The sequence below is a fragment of the Aegilops tauschii genome, chromosome 5, assembly GCF_002575655.3.
Source record: "Aegilops tauschii subsp. strangulata cultivar AL8/78 chromosome 5, Aet v6.0, whole genome shotgun sequence".
Lineage (NCBI taxonomy): Eukaryota > Viridiplantae > Streptophyta > Magnoliopsida > Poales > Poaceae > Aegilops > Aegilops tauschii.
The window spans coordinates 560,294,928-560,311,312 of record NC_053039.3 but is presented as its reverse complement, the minus strand read 5'-3'; the positions used below and the strand labels follow the sequence as shown (position 1 = coordinate 560,311,312).

Below are 16,385 nucleotides of genomic sequence, written 5' to 3'. Positions count from 1 at the left end.
GAAAGGACTACGACTGCGAAGAAATTAGGGTTGGGGGTTCTTTTGCAAAAACAAAACACACGACTGGTCGTTATCCCGCCTGGGCCCTCGGTCGACGTGGCGGTGGTCAAAGCGCCACGCGAGCTGGTCAGCGGCGGTCAGACGAAAAAAGAACCTCACATGAACAATTTAGAAAAATTTAAGACCTAAATGTGCATTTTGAAAAAATTAGGACCGAATCACTTTTGGAAATAATTAGGACCGCGCTTGCATTTTACTCCCAGCCCTAGCCAGCACAGTACGGAAGTGGATCCTCTAACATGAAGAAGAGAAGTCACCTAAGCTACAATTCCCTAACTTTCCTCCTTCATATCCATACGATTAAGGCTAAAATGACTTGAATTAATTTGCAAATTACAAATCTATTGTATACATTTACAAAAATTACATACAAACAAAATTATGATGCAATAAAATCAATTTTAAATTTATTTACATGAACAGTAACCACGCACATAACCTGCTACAGTAGGTAAATACAGTATTCGCTACAGTGGCCCCGACTTTCCTTCTTTGTTTTGCACTAGATTGAACCGTAGCTTAGGTGACTTCCCTCCTTAATGTTTGTGGATCCACTTCCGCACAGTACTACCATCTTCTTCCTCGGTCAACCACGGGCCACGGCCGATACAAGAGCAGTGAGGCAGTCTGAGGAGCTAAGATTCGATCGACCGATCAGCCGAGCGTGTAGCTAGGACACGGAGATGGAGGCCGCTATTTTGAGCGGCACCATAAAAGTTGTGCTGCCGAAGCTCTTGTCGCTGGTTGAGAAGAGTTGGAATCTGAACAAGGACATCATGAGGGACGCCAAATTCCTCGAGGACGAGCTCGGCGTGATTGTCCGTTCCATGGATGCTCAACTGCACTTGTCGATCGAAGATCTGCGCGAACTGGCTCAGGGGATAAAGGACTGCATCGACAGCGTCGTGTATCGCGCGACTTGGAAGAAGCAGGCTTCCCTGCTCCGCCGGAGCGTTCGGTCCCCCAAGGCGCTCCTCAACGACCGGTTGTTTGCCCAGAAGCTGCAGAGGATGAAGCAGATGGTGGTGGAGGCGCACGACCGGAGGCAGAGGTACCCCGTCCCCGCCCAGACCTCCGGTGCTGTCCCGTCGCCCTCCTCCTCTGCTTCGGATCCGCGCCTCGCGGACGCGGATCTCGTCGGCGTCGATGAGCACCGGGCGAAGCTCCTGGAGCAGCTGGCGGAAGCGGCCGAGGGGCAGCCGACGCAGCTCAAGGTGGTCTCTATCGTAGGGTGCTGGGGGTTGGGGAAGACCGCTCTTGCCGCCGATGTGTACAAAACCGAAGCCGGCAGCGAGAGGTTCGACAAGCGCGCGTGGGTCTGTGCCGCGCTCAAGAGCCCAGGGGGGGTGCTGGCCGACATGCTCCGGGAATTTGGATCTGATTGTCAGGAAAGTGTGCTGCTGGACACCTCCAATGTCTCGCAGCTCTGCGTACAAGTCAGAAATCAGTTGGCCAACAAGAGGTATTTAGAACTCTCTGCTTTACTTCTCGGATTCATTTCACATTTGACTTATTGATTCAGAGAGTTCTAGTTAAGCACTGATGTATCAATTTGGTATCACCTTGCTAGTACTAAGAGTGCTGAGTCAAAACTCAAGAGTCAACAGTAATATCTCAGTTTCCTTAATTACTCTGTGCTGTTGTAAGCAAGCCCTGAAAAATAAGCAGACTATGTGTTCTTCTCTTATCATGATTAAAATGAGTGACTCTCTAATGTTTCTCTTTTTCTACTATGAGTTTTCATCTCTTAAAAATGAAAGATGTACTTGAACCTGATAACTTCTCTGCATTTTATATAGCTAGTGTGAGAAATTGTGGCCCTGCGACCACGGGTGTAATTGGTAGCAAAGTCATTATGTATAGCTGGCTTCAGAAAGGATGCAGATTAAATCATTTTTTCTTCTTGATTTGTTTTTTCAGATATTTCATTGTAATCGATGACATTCAAACGCAAGCGCAGTGGAAAAGAATCAAATCAGCTTTCCCAGATGACAATGATGGTAGCAGCAGAGTAGTGGTGACGACAACTATTCAGTCAGTTGCTACTGCCTGCAGCTCTGAGAACGGCTATGTGCACAGAATGAGTAGACTCGATGAAAAATGCTCGAAGCGATTATTCTCCGAGAAAGCTTGCCCGAAGAAATATTTGCATTACGACCAGCCTGATACAACAGCAATTCTGAACAAATGCTATGGCCAGCCCCTTGCCCTGATTACCATGGGTGAATTCTTGAAATCAATTGGTTGGCCGATTGGACGTACCTGTGAAGATGCATGCAACAACATTCGTTATCATATGGAGAACGGAGAGACCTTTGGTGATATGCGACGCGCTCTGATGCGTAGCTACGCCAGTCTGGGCGGCCATGCTCTCAAAGCCTGCTTGTTATATTTTGCCATGTTCCCGAGTGATCATCCCATGAGAAAGAAAAGCTTGTTGAGGCGATGGTCAGCTGAGGGGATTGTAGAAACCCAAGCTTCATGTGATGCCATGAAACTTGCAGCTGAAAATTTTGACGAGCTTATGGACCGGAACCTCATCGAACCCATCGGTGTAAGCAACAATGGTAACGTTAAGACTTGCCAAACTTATGGCATGATGCGTGAGTTCATTTTGCAGTTGTCAGTCTCCCAGAACTTTGTAACTTTGTTTTGTGATGACAAGAAAGAGGCTGGCAAATATGCCCGTCGGCTTTCTCTCCATCATAGAAATGCTAAAGATGATGACAGATTCAAGAATATTGATTTATCACTTGTCCGATCCCTGACAATCTTCGGGGAGGCATGTAAAACTGTACTCAACTTCAGCAAGTATGAACTGCTGCGGGTCCTTGATCTTGAAAAATGTGATGACTTGAAGGATGATCATATCAAAGGCATATGCAACCTGCTGCTGCTAAAGTATCTGAGCCTTGGGAGTAGTGTTACCGAACTTCCAGAGGATATTGCAAAACTGGAGCATTTGGAGGCACTTGATGTGAGGAGAACAAAGGTAAATATACTACCAGTGGAAGTTTTCTTGTTGCCCTGCTTAATGCACATATTGGGAGAGTTTAGGATTTCAGGCAAAGTCTATAAAAAGAGTGTTTTCCTCAAAAAGAAGACAGGGAGTGAAGTACAGAAGTTTCTTTTGGAAGGAAAAAGTAACATCGAAACTCTAGCAGGATTTATCACCGATGGAAGTGAAGGGTTTCTTCATCTCATGGGTCATATGAATAGATTGAGGAAGGTGAAGATTTGGTGTAAGCCATCTGCAACTGCAAGTAGCACTGACTGGTCCGATCTTATCAGGGCCATTCAACAGTTCATTCTGGACAAAAAGGACGAAAATAGTGATACTACACGTTCTTTATCTCTTCATTTCGATGAATGCTCTGGAGATTTCCTGGATTCCATACAAGGACCCTGCTACCTGAGCTCTCTGAAATTACATGGCAACTTAACTATCTTGCCTCAGTTTGTTGTATCACTTCGGGGTCTCAAGGAGCTTTGCCTTTCGACTACTAAACTTACAACTAGTGTTCTTGAAGCTTTGAGTAGTTTGAGCCACCTGCAGTATTTAAAACTGATTGCTCGCGAAATTGAGGACTTCAGTATAGAAGTTCATGCACTGCCCAGGCTTCTACGCCTTTGTTTTGAGCTGCAACGTCCGACATTCCCCACAATCAAACAAGGAGCTATGCGGTTTCTCGTCACACTCCAGCTTCTTTGCAAAGATATAAATGCTCTTTCTGTCATCAATATTGAATGTTTCGAACATCTTGAGGAAGTCATCCTTCATCCTAGAGTCAGTCAAGAGACCCAGAAACAATGGGAGAAGGCCGCTGAGGAACACCCAAATGGGCCAAAAGTTTTGTTGTTCAAATCTGGTGATGAAGCAGAGAATTCAAATGATCAACTGAATCCAGCATTCAGTCGTATGGGGATTTCTGAAGTTTGTCCTCCTTTAAATGAGTCGGCGAGCAGCATTGTGGTGTCTTAAGAAGGATCTCGATCCTTGATTCAGCATGCTGGTCAGTTTTTTCGATTACTTCTCTGTAGTTTTACTTAATTTATGTATCGCCTTAGTTTCGAACCTTCCTCTGGAGTGTAGACGACCTATTATTGGCGTTAAGTCAATGGAGTGGAACGTCCTTTGTGCTGATTTAACTAGCGTGCAGCTTAATAATGAAAGGGATTCCTTTATATGTGATATTCATTGATCTAGGAAATTTTCAGTTAGCTCGATGTATAAGGCGCTTGTTGGTGCAGGCGGTATCGAAGTAGGCATATATCTACTTACGCGCTCCTCTCAAAGTCAAACTATGGTACTCCCTCTGTAAAGAAATATAAGAGTGTTCTTATATTTCTTTACAGAGGGAGTAGTTGTTTTGAGGAGTTGTAGCTAAGTAGAACTGGAATAGCAGTATGCTTTGTGCTTTTCGTAATCAGGAGGAGACCATTCATTGTCATTCCTTAACTGACGTCATTAGGATCACTTACTACTTTGTTGGTGTTAGTGCTTTGCATTCCTCCATATGGCTTTCCACAATGATGCTGTGTTTGACCAAAAAAACATTATGTGTAATCATCTACAGGCTATGTACATCTATCAACTGGCTACAGTCGTGGCCAATGTTGTCGCGAACGGATCAGCAGGAGGCCATGATGGAGGGTTCATGTCTAAAACCGGGTCATGGTTCAACAATACCTGACTTCTTTATTTTTGTTTTATGACTGGTAGAACTACGAGTTTGTAAAAAACTGCTTGTGTGCACCCTTGGGTGCTGAGATCTGAAGAGTTATTCTGACATTTTTCTGAATAAATAAAAAACAGTGGTATCTGCTTATTTTTGTTGTGCAGCATATGGTATGGGTATAGTGTAATCCACTTACTGGATAGGCTGAGCTATCTGCCCGGTGTGATCGACATATACATTTCCTGGCTTATAGTTTTGGTTGGTTGTTGATGCATCTTACATCTGGGTGTCGTTTGTGTTAATTACTGTTGTTGGGTGCTCGTTTTTGCAGCAAGAACAAAGGCAGCAAAACAAAACTGATTCTTTCAGGACAGTCAGTCCTTGCATAAATCACCAAATCTTGTCCAAATACCATTTCTGACTGCACATTCGCCATCGGAATTCTTAAAGCTTTGTCTTGAACATTCTGACTCAATTACACTAACTCATCACAAGGCAGAGAGTTTTAAGAGTTTGCAAACAAGAATGCCGGGACACTCCTTCCATACAATGTAGAACGAACAAAGATAAAAAAAAAATTAAAGTTACGGGAGATTAACTTGGTGGATAAAAGCAATCTTCCCCGTTGAGGTGTACATAGATGACGAGTTTCAGCCGAGCCTTGCTTCCCGTTGTATAACCTGAAAATGGACAATTTGTTCAAACAATGTTACTCGATGCTAAACATTGGCCCCAGGGTCTTGCTACCTTTCATCATACTATTTTACCTCTCCAGCAAATTTAATCAAGATTGTTGTCCTGGGCCTCTGCTGGCCTTCAATTGGCACAAAATGTGCTGTCACCACCGCGGGAAAGCCAGCATTATCCAGTACGCCCTATAAGAAATTCAAAAGGTGTTCAGGCATTCATTCTTCATCCAAACGACATGTTACACTTAGATATTTGAGCTGGAGCTCCCACCCTTACAATCCCTGCAACAAAAGCTCCACAGTTGAATGCCCCCATGTCTTTCGGCACGGAAATGAACCTGATCAAACAAAAAGGGACCCACGTTTTAGACTTGTAGCGCAAGGGAGACATTCTGTAGAAGAAAAAAAAAGTTCATCAAACCGGTTAACAAGAAGCTCCTTCTCACTAATCATGTATTCATCCTCATGTTCTGTTCCTTTCTCAAGCGAGTCAGCCACCTGCAAACAATAAGAAAGCATCTATCAGGATAAGCAATCAAATAAGTGCACCCACTCCAGTTATGAGTATATAGCCACAGGCTCTCATTAATACCAACACATATTATAAATGGACATATTATAAATGGATTCCACAAACAACATGAAATTGTATAAAATATTAGAATTATAAATCTTCTGTGTAGGAGTTTTAGGACCAGCCTTCGTCCGCAGACAGTATGTATGACTCTGAAGAGCAAGGGTAAGCCGGTCATGTCGCCTAGGATACAGGGCATAGAAGGAAGGGAGTGGGGGTTATATCTTTCTAGTTTATTCTTCTCATAGGTTAGGCTAGATGATCAATATGAGGTATATGCTAATGCTATCGAAATGAGTGCATCATTTAAAACCACAGAATATTAGGCCATACTACTACAAAGAGTGGAAATTAGGAGAACACTACTCGAAAGATTCTTCTTTGTGTGAATAATAACATTACAAACAGCACAAAAATGTGAAAATATCATTCATGTTAAGTTTTCCATCCAAGCTCTTCTTTAGTGCTCACGCTTGTGAGAGAAATTACTGAAAATGGAAATATTATCTTTTTGACCTCCATCCTATTTCAACATCCTGACTTATTTCATTTTCCAAATCACAAGTCAGAATTAGAAAGACAGAAACCAAATAACATTTTCCAGATGTTCTTAGTTAGGTAGTCTGGCAGAAATATCAAACACCATGGCAGCTAGGTATAAGCCTTTTTATCAGGCGTAATACTCAGGCGGGTCAGACCACTAACAGACAAGCTCAGCCAGCAATCTTTTGACAGGACATGAGGACAACAAAGAATGTGCACAGTGAAAGGAAAAACTAAGAAGTTAAGTGCACCCTTTACAAGAAACAGAGTAGGAATAAAAGAAGATTGATATGCAGAATAGATTACCTTTCCAAACAGTACTTTCCATACTGTGCTGTGAATGAATGATAAAATGCCCAGCAGTCGAGTCTCTCGTCTATTCCCCTGGATTGATTATTACAAACATTAACATGACTATCTCAACAGGATAAAAAATTATAGAAAGCATTAAGTATGTATAGAATAAGACAATAAAGGAGGTCAATGATGTAAATTTGGAGAATGCACGGAACCCTTAGAGAAATGATAGCCTATGAATATTCATATTTATGGAGTCCACACAAAATTGTGAGGTCACACTAAATTGTTATTATTCAATCAGTTCAAAAATTAATTTAACATTATGTTGTCTAAATTACAATTCAAACTGACAACTCTATCCAGATATTGTGCTATGATTTCCTCTTCAAAGAAAGACGTGATACAAGCAGCAAGTTCGTTATCCAAAATAAGTTACGCAAGTAAAAGGCCATGACTATGGCATGCCACTCACAAGTCATAACAAAGAGCGAGGAAGTATATGAAGCAATAGACAAGTATCTACTACAGAGCCATATTCTGGACCAAGAAAATCATGGAATAAGAGAATAATTATGCATCAAACCTTCTCCCTGTGACAGAGCAGTTCAAGAACTCTTGCACCAACAGCATAACCAGCATCCTCCAGCCTGTATAAATCATAAAAGAAGAGAAACAAATGTTACACTAAGCATCAAAGAATATTAACCATGAAAATGGAGCAATGCATTTCTAGTGAGAAACATTGTCGAACGTCCTTGCATGATTTAGCACAATAACATCACTGTCTCCATTCTCCAATGAGAAGTAACGAGATAGTGTCTTATATGGTGAAGTAACAAAGTAGAGAAATAGATACGCTGAAACATTAGAGCTGCAGGGAATGGACCAACCAAATGTTCTAGTCGCATCATATGGCATATCAGAGAAACATCTCAACATATGAAAAAGTAATTGTGAACCTTTACATTATCTGAAATTTCGGATGATTTAAGAAACTAACATACAGTAAGTGGCAAACACATAGCACCTGAAACTTTATGTGACTTGGATATCAACATATGAAAAAGTAATTGTGAACCTTTACATTATCTGAAATTCCAGATGATTTAAGACACTAGCATACAGTAAGTGGCAAACAACATAGCACCTTAAACTTTATGTGACCTGGATATCAAAGAGTAGCATGTACTGACTAAAAATGGTTGTACCACTAGTCACCAGGTACCAACCAAGTATTTTCTACCATGAACAGACATGCAAATAAGAAATAGAGACTACCTCCGCTCCAGCTCAGCAATGTTGTCAACTTGTGTCTGGTTGTATTGAACTAACTCCGAGAACAAGAATGCAAACGCACTCAAACTGACCTATGAAATACACAGAACATTTATTAAGCATGTACGATAACAAAACAAGGAAACAAATAGAATATTTTGCCACAAGTTACAAGCTACAAACGGAAGAATGAATGTGCCACTACCTCTTACATTCAAATCCTTTCACATTTAGGAAGCAAAACATTCTCATACTGCAACCAGGGCAGAGGAGAAGAAATAATTTAGCTCTAAAAATATATCCAAGTATCACTAAGGTGCATAGTAACTTTCACTTCAATATATTTATGCTATTTATTTAACCCGTCATTTAATGCAAGAGTCGTTGTTTGTTATTGTATTTAGCCCTTTTCAAGAAACTGGTCCTCCTTAGTGCTTAGAGGGAAGTGACTACAGTTTAGGTTCACGTTCGCTTGAATGTACTTCAGAGAAAATTGAGAAACCATTTGGAGTATTTATCATGTAGTACTAATGTGATAACTTACTATAAGAAACGTGTCTGCATGATACAAAAATATATTGGCACAAATACAAGTAGCCGCTATCAAAAGCTTCAATTTAACTTCAGAAAGGAAAATACCAATGAAAATAATGAATGCCACTCCAGTATACATTCAAATCCTCTCCAGTATACATTCAAATTCTTTCACATTTAGGAAGTAAGTACACATTTGCATATTGCAATCAAGGTAGAATAAAAGCAAGATTTGAGCTCTAAAAAAATTATCCAATTGAAAGCATCACGGAGGTGCACAGTAACTTTCACTTCAATACAGTTTGTTGATATGCACAATATTAACGAATTTCCTTCCATTCCTGAAGAAACACATGAACAGAGTAGTTGGCTTGGGCAATAGTTTCTGAACATCTCCAATGGAAGCTACTGTTAGAGATACATATTAGCTTCCTTTATAGGACATGTTATTCCCAATCTTCATAAGAGGTTTGGTGCCCATATGTACTTAGCATATTCGTACTGGCCCTTGGCCTCCAGGACATACAAGTTGCCTATTTCCTCACAGCTAACACTACCACCGTGCATTTGGTTTCAACTTTCAACTAGATTCACATTCCACTTGCATACTACTGCATAACAAAAAATAAACAATACCCCAACAGTTACGGACCATAGCAAAAAGCAGTCATGCTTCTAGAACTAACTGACCAGGATCTGAGACAACTTCCCTCCAACATACTCCCCTAACCCATGAACTTGCTTCGGTTATCTATACCTGACTAACGGTATCTGAGGGGTTTTTGATGTGGGGAAGACGTGTACCTCCTGTCTGCCACGACCGAGAGGCTTGTCGAGCACGTTTGCGTACTGTTTCGCCTTCCCCACGCCGATCATCTTGTCCGGCCTCCTCTGTGGTCTCCCTCCCTTCGGGTTTCTTCAGATTTCTTGGGGTTTCTCGAAATACTTATGACCAAGCTGAGGCCGTACAGGGGTTCCTGGGTTCCCTCTTTCTATGCTGCAATGGTAGAAGTGAGGCAGTTTCTGAGACGTTTAGACTGCACAACTGAATTATGCTCATTACTAGAGTCCAGTCAATGAATCAATTCTGTATTCAGCATGCAGCAAAGGTGCTCTAGGATAATGGCATGGAGCAAATTGCATGAAACAAAAATCACCAGTAATTGAAGGATAATGAAAACTGATATATGAGCTAGGCAGTCTCTGAAATCATCTGGGAGGAACTGATATGTCATACACGCAAACAGAATTGTTGCTCTAGAGTTTGTAAGATGCCATGACCACATAATTCTTTTTCACAATTTACATGTTCTTGCAATGCTATTTAAGTAGAGTTGTGTACATGCTTGTTCCCTAACACCTTTGCTACAAATCCTTCTTTGCTCGCATCTTAGACTACGCCGGACGGCAGCGAAGAATTGTGATATTTTTGTTACAATGATCTGTATGGGGCCACTGAAATTCATGCACCTTCAGAAATTGTTAGGTTAGGCCATGCGGTCCTGGCATCTCAGAGGCTCTAACGCAACAATTTGTTTGGGGGTATGGCATCACAGAGCAGCAGCAATGGCATACAGAGCATGATGAAAACAGAAATACTAACATACAGCGGCGTCCTTTCTGCTCGCACAGCAGAAGAAGCACAGAGGGAAGCGGCAGTACCAGTGGACGGGGAGGAGCGCGGGCCGGACAGATCGGGAGCCGGGTAGGTCGACGACTGTGGATCTGCACGCAGGGAGGCCGGGACGGGCGGGGGCGGAGGCGGCGGAGATTGACGTGTGGGGGCGCGGGCGGGGACGGAGCGGCCTGGATCCGGAGCCGGCTTGGATGGAGGCGGTGAGGACGGGCACGGGCACGGCGGGCGGGCGGGGCTGGCGGCGATCCGAGGGAGGCGAGGTCGGGTGTGCTCCGGGATGAAACCAGAGAAGTGGGAGATAGGGGAGAGAAAACGGAGGTGGGATGGGGAATTACGTTGGTAGTTTTGCGTTAAAAAAAGTTTTCAGGGATTTTGCGGTAATTTTTCAGAAGTAGGGGGTTTTTTTTTGAGGGGTTGAAGTAGGGATTTTTTTTTTTTGAGACAATGAAGTAGTAAAGTAGGGATTGGTATTCCCAAACCGAGAATGGAGCGTACCTCACTTGGCAAGGCGTGGGAGTTCGCAGCCAGCCCACCAGGGTTCGAGTCACGGCCCAGTCGCATGCGCAGATGCGCCCATAAATGTGAAATCACTAGTTGAGGAGTACTCCCCTTTTTTCGTAAATCCGTTTATTCAAAACGTTTTATTTCTTAAATCGTCCTTTCAAATCTCGAACCGCTTTCACCGTTGGATTTCTCGCGTCGAGATCTTCAAAACTAGATCCCATGTTGATAGGTTTTGACGAACTTTTTTGCACAAAAAACTGAACGGATTTTTCCCCTTTCCGAAAGAGGCACGCCCGTGCCTCTCGTGGAAGCAAAACCGTGACTCTCGCGGAAGGAAAAAAAGAAGAGAAAACGCGGGTTTTTTTCGTTTCCGAGGAGGCACGGCCGTCGCGAAGCACAACCGTGCCTCTCGCGGAAGCAAACCGCGACTCTCGCGAAAGGAAAAAAAATTAAAAAACGTGTTTTTTTTGTTTCCGAGAGGCATGGCCGTGACTCTCGCGAAAGCACAACCGTGCCTCTCACGGAAGCAAAACCGCGACTCTCGCGAAAGGAAAAAAAATAGAAAACGTGTTTTTTTGTTTCCGAGAGGCACGGCCGTGACTCTCACGAAAGCACAATTGTGCCTCTCGCGGAAGCAAAACCGTGACTCTCGCGAAAGGAAAAAAACAGAAAACGTGTTTCTTTTCGTTTCCGAGAAGCACGGCCGTGACTCTCACTAAAGCACAACTATGCCTCTCGCGTAAGCAAAACCGTGACTCTCGCGAAAGGAAAAAAAATAGACAAATGCGTTTTTTTCGGTTCCGAGAGGCACGGTCATGACTCTCGCGAAAGCAAAACCGTGACTCTCACGAAAGAAAAAAAAGAAAACGCATTTTTTTCCCTAAATTTTTTTTTTGAAAAATAAATTTGACCGAAAAACTAAGAAAGACTGGTGGAAAACCAAAACGTCAAAAAAAACTGAAGAACCGTTTCAAAAGCCAAAAACACGTGCGAAAAAATAAAATAAAATAAAATCCGGAGGGGGCGCCCAGAGCGCGACACGCGGCGAATGGCTGAGAGCGCGCCAAGTAGCGTTGATCGTTTCGAGGCTCCCGAAGGAGCGCTCGTTAACTAGTTGCTCCTCCATAAATGGGTAGGCATGGCCCAACACGCTTGTGGGTTGGCTTTGTTCATTTTCAGCCTTCTGAGCAGTTTCAGCATTCGGGGCCTTTTAATTCTAGGTTAAAAATGCAAAAAAAACATCGTAAAAAGGTCAAACAGTCTTAAAAGGCTGAAACAGCCCTAAAAACGAAAGTGCTCTTTGATCCCCAGCTCACATGCTCTATGATGAATAGCAAAAACAAAAAATAGTGAAAAAAATTGAATTTTTTGTGATAAACATTGATGAATGTTTTGACTTCCTGCAATTTTTTGTGATGAAATGACATTCGCGAAGGTTTGGACAAAAACAAAATCGATGCTCCAAAATGCTTCCAACAATAATCTTTTCGGGGCATCAATTTTTTTGCCCAAACCTTCACGAATGTCATTTCATCACATAATTTTGCACGTAGTTGAAACATTCATCATGGTTTATAAAAAAACAGAATTTTATGAATTTCTTAACTAGTTTTCCTGATTTTTACTTTTCATAGCGGAGCACGTGAGAGCTCGGGTTCAAAAACTCTATGTCCCCCTAATAAGGCCGAAACAACCCCAAACAGTGCTAACACGGCAGAGTTGGTCGCGTGCCGAGACTGGGCCATTTTGGAACGGCCTGCGAATAACCATGACATGTTATAGTTGGCCTTAAGGCTTGGCTTTGGGGATCAGCCTTGGCCCGTGGCAGGCCGAAGGCTGGGACGCAGCTCCTCTGACGTGCCGTGAAGCCCACTGACATGTGGCCCCGGGCCCATGCGCCAGTGGCGCAACGGCTGCGGGCCGTACGTCAGAGGATCTGGCTACCGAAGGCTGGCCCACCCTTTTATTCCCGTGTCGGTCCGAAAATTTATGCCCACGGGTCGGCCTTAAAAGCACAACCCATATGGCTAGGTTTGGTGGGAACTGCGGAAGCGGAGAGTTAGAGATCCTAGAGAGATATTTTGACAGTGACAAATGACGGTTATCGATAATGAGAGGCTGCAAGTGGAAGGCACAAATGGTGGCATCCGAGCTATATAGTGAAGAAACCTTTTTTAAGGCAAAGCAACTGCTTTATAACTTAACGGCTCTCTGGTAGATCACCCGAGACACAAACAACCACTTGGGCTGGTACATCAGAGTCCCACTCCATAATTGAGTTTTGAGGGCACATGCGCCCAACGCTAGCTAACTTATGTGTAACTGAGTTGGCACTACGGCGGCAAACTTTTATTACATGTTTGGGGAACCACATCTTGAGCTGGTACTTCACGTCCTCAATGACCGCAGCATACGGTGATGAATCAGCCTTCCCGAGGTCGAAAAGCCTCCGCCACCAGCTATGAGTCAGTTTCGAACTCCACCCTTATTATTTCCAGCTCTGCTGCCATTGACACAGCATGACGCATCCTGCACATGCTCCTGTCTTCTAGCCCGGGCTCCCACCACCGCGCCATCCATGGTTCGCACCACAGCTCCCCATCCAGCGTGATCATCCCCTGGGACAAAGGCTCCATCAACATTGATTTTCACCATTTCTGCCTGTGGTGGCCTCCACTTATCAGCACATATCTTTTTGGCTGGTGGGAGAAAGGCTTGCATGTAATCCAATACGTAGCTACGCGTGCGTCTTGCTAGCTCATCCGCCGACGCAACAAGCTCCCCCTTCCGTAGTTTATTCCGTGCGCTCCACCAGAGCCACCAGAAAGTGAGGATATGCATGCGTTTTGTCTCAGCCAGCCCCATAGATAATCCATCATAGCATGTACAAACGAGATAGTTTCCAGCTCCATTCTTTTCTTCCTCAAGAGCAAGCTCCCGCCACACCTTCTTAACAGCCTTACACTTGATGAACAGGTGCGCTCCATCTTCATCAACACGGCCACAAAACAAGCATTTCGTGCTCTCCAGCTTGAAGCCTCTCTTCTGCATATTTGTTAGAAGTGCCAATGATTCATGCCGCACCCTCCATGTAAACATCTGGACATTTCGCTGGCACGGCAGCTTCCAGATCCTTTTCCAAGACTCGTTCTTACAACTGTTCAGATTACCCGCATCGCTCCGCCATTCTTCCTAATCGTGTTTAATTCGACATACAGCTTGTACGCACTCTTGACCGAGTGGAGACCTTTATTATCAAATTGCCAGGCTATGAAGTCTTTCACCCCCTCCCGCAGCGGCATCTGCATTATATGCCTGGCATCATCCGTGCAAAATGTTTCTCGCACTAGGCGTTCATCCCATTGCCAAGTACCCGGATCTATCAGGTCATTAATAAACTGCAGCAGATTGTTCCCCCTTGGGGTGATCACCCTTCACGACCACGGCCTTGGAATCCAGGGGTCCGTCCAGATATTAACACTAGCTCTGTTGGAGTAACAAATCTAGTATTATGTTATAGGCATACATAAGAAACAACTGGTTATAGATTGTTCTTACACACAAATATATTGTAAAAATATCTTCCTAGGAAGGAAGAGTAACTGATGTATTTTTTATGTATATAAGATTTGAGAGGCAAGAGAAATAATCAAGGTGAACCACTCCATGTGTGCTGCCGGTGGAAACAATTAAGAGAGAAAGATACTCTGAATTAAAAACAAATCAAGTGAAAAGTAAAAATAAATTAAACTCTATAGACATAAGAACAAACATGTATGTAGATGGCAAGCATCAGTACACTGCATGATGTACTGAAGAATCAATTACAAAGGGAAATATACTCTGAATTAAAATCAATTAGATAGAGAAGTAGCACCAAGTGAGAAAGTTGAGAAACACCAGCCAACCATGGAGAGAAAGCAGTAGTTGCAGGCGCATGATGGATGACGTGTGGAAGATGTGAGAGAGGAGGACATGGAGCAGAGCAACAGCTCATGTCCCTCGTTCTCATGCAGGCGCTGTCGCGCTGCCCCGCTGCTCACAAGTCGTCCACTCTGGTGCACTCGCCTACGCCGCTGCCGCCCAGCGTCCACATCCGCAGAACGCACATCAATGTTTTTGCTTCCAGTTTCAGGTCACACAGTTTGTCCTGTTGGCAAAATGGCACACCTTGAGGGCAAATTTTATCAACGAACTAATAAAGATTAGAAAAAGGTGGACAGTAAACGCAAGAAAATAATCATGCATCAGATAATAACAACAACAAAACTGCAAAGGACTGAGGCCAAACTACTACCAGTGGTTTGGATCAAAATAAGTTGCAGAAGCCCTATCTAAGCTGTTGGAAAAGAACCTTGTCAGATCTTGGTACATCAAAGTATAGCTGCATCATTGGCTTTGATATGGTTGTAAAGCTTTACCTGTAAAGTGTAAACTAATTAATGATGGATAAAAGTTCAGTAATCATATAGAAATAGGTCAGTGTTACCCATATTTGCAAATCAGGCAAAATATAATTCAGTTTTATCGCAAGAAAGTAATAGTACATCTTATTTAACTTCAATAGGTAAGCAGCACAGTAACAATGTCAATCATTCCAGCAATGTCATTTGCTACCTCCCAGAATCGCATGCCATTACCTGAAACCTGTAGGTAACAAAAGAGTATGCAGTAAGCTTACAATCAAGGGAAAAGAAAACAATAACAGATACTTTTCAACCAGAGTCTCCTTAAAATTTGAACTGCAAAAATTATTCAATTACTAAGGAGTGAATTTTCTTTGATGGAAACACAACTATAGTCAGGAATTCATTATTCATGCCAAGGAACTTATTATATCAACCCCGATAAGAGAAACTGCGAGAATCTCATCAGTTAATCATTTCATCTAAATTATTTGCCTTTACCTCCCTCGGAAACACACGTCTAGGAATTCCATCAAGCACCTAGCAAGCATAAAACTGTCAGAGTGGAATGATGATAAGGGAGGGAACCGGGCATGACATGAGCAAGGGGGAATAAAGTTGAAGCATCGTTCCAGTGAAGTTAGAAGACTAACAGTACCTTCATGAACTTCAGGTTGTTGCGAGTGCTCTGTTCCTCAAGAGCTAAAATCTCCTCGATGTGCCTTCTTGCCCGTCATCTCACAGATCTGGATGAGCCAAGGTGTGTGCCTCTTTCTGCATGAAGTTCCACCCTCCTCCAGATCAATTGTCTTCCGATCCTGCCTTTGCCCCGCAAGCCGCCATCGCTGCCGGTTCTATCTCCGGTGGAGACTGCAAACCCTAGAGGAGTCTGGGCTCAGTTGGTCCGTCGCCGCTTTGTGTCGTTTGCGGAGAGAGATGGGGCGGCCAATTTACGCGGAGAGATTCATCACACACGTTTCGACTGGAGAAACTTTCGCTTCCGCTTCTGTGGATAGAGGAAGGAGGAGCGAACGGGAGGGGCACTGAAGCGAACGCCGGGACATCAACTCTTCCTGCAGATCTGAGCCACATGTGCCAAATCAAACGGTTGAGAACATTTAGGATGACGTGGACGCATGAGAAGGCAGGAAAATCATGTAGTGGAGGGCTTCTATTTAGATATAG

At 43.4% G+C, this 16,385-nt stretch overlaps 2 protein-coding genes and 1 long non-coding RNA gene across 3 annotated transcripts; 1 reads left to right on the top strand and 2 right to left on the bottom strand.

Moving 5' to 3' along the window:
• The first annotated feature begins 574 nt into the window (after positions 1–574).
• LOC109745748 (disease resistance protein RGA4) lies at positions 575–4,889 on the top strand. Its single transcript, XM_020304862.4, has 3 exons — positions 575–1,522; positions 1,981–4,073; positions 4,638–4,889. Exons 1-2 carry the CDS (start codon positions 744–746, stop codon positions 4,040–4,042), a joined length of 2,841 nt encoding a protein of 946 aa, XP_020160451.1. The 5' UTR covers positions 575–743; the 3' UTR covers positions 4,043–4,073; positions 4,638–4,889.
• Positions 4,890–5,099: 210 nt separating this feature from the next.
• Positions 5,100–10,615, bottom strand: LOC109745747 (uncharacterized). The gene is made up of 9 exons (XM_020304861.3): positions 10,317–10,615; positions 9,459–9,651; positions 8,124–8,212; positions 7,429–7,492; positions 6,852–6,929; positions 5,850–5,926; positions 5,700–5,766; positions 5,507–5,614; positions 5,100–5,419 (listed from the first exon to the last, which is right to left on the bottom strand). Exons 2-9 carry the CDS (start codon positions 9,528–9,530, stop codon positions 5,390–5,392), a joined length of 585 nt encoding a protein of 194 aa, XP_020160450.1. The 5' UTR covers positions 9,531–9,651; positions 10,317–10,615; the 3' UTR covers positions 5,100–5,389.
• Positions 10,616–14,818: 4,203 nt separating this feature from the next.
• LOC120964185 (uncharacterized) lies at positions 14,819–15,443 on the bottom strand. The gene is made up of 3 exons (XR_005755826.3): positions 15,342–15,443; positions 15,149–15,215; positions 14,819–14,944 (listed from the first exon to the last, which is right to left on the bottom strand). It is a non-coding gene; the product is annotated as an uncharacterized lncRNA (long non-coding RNA).
• Positions 15,444–16,385: the final 942 nt, after the last annotated feature.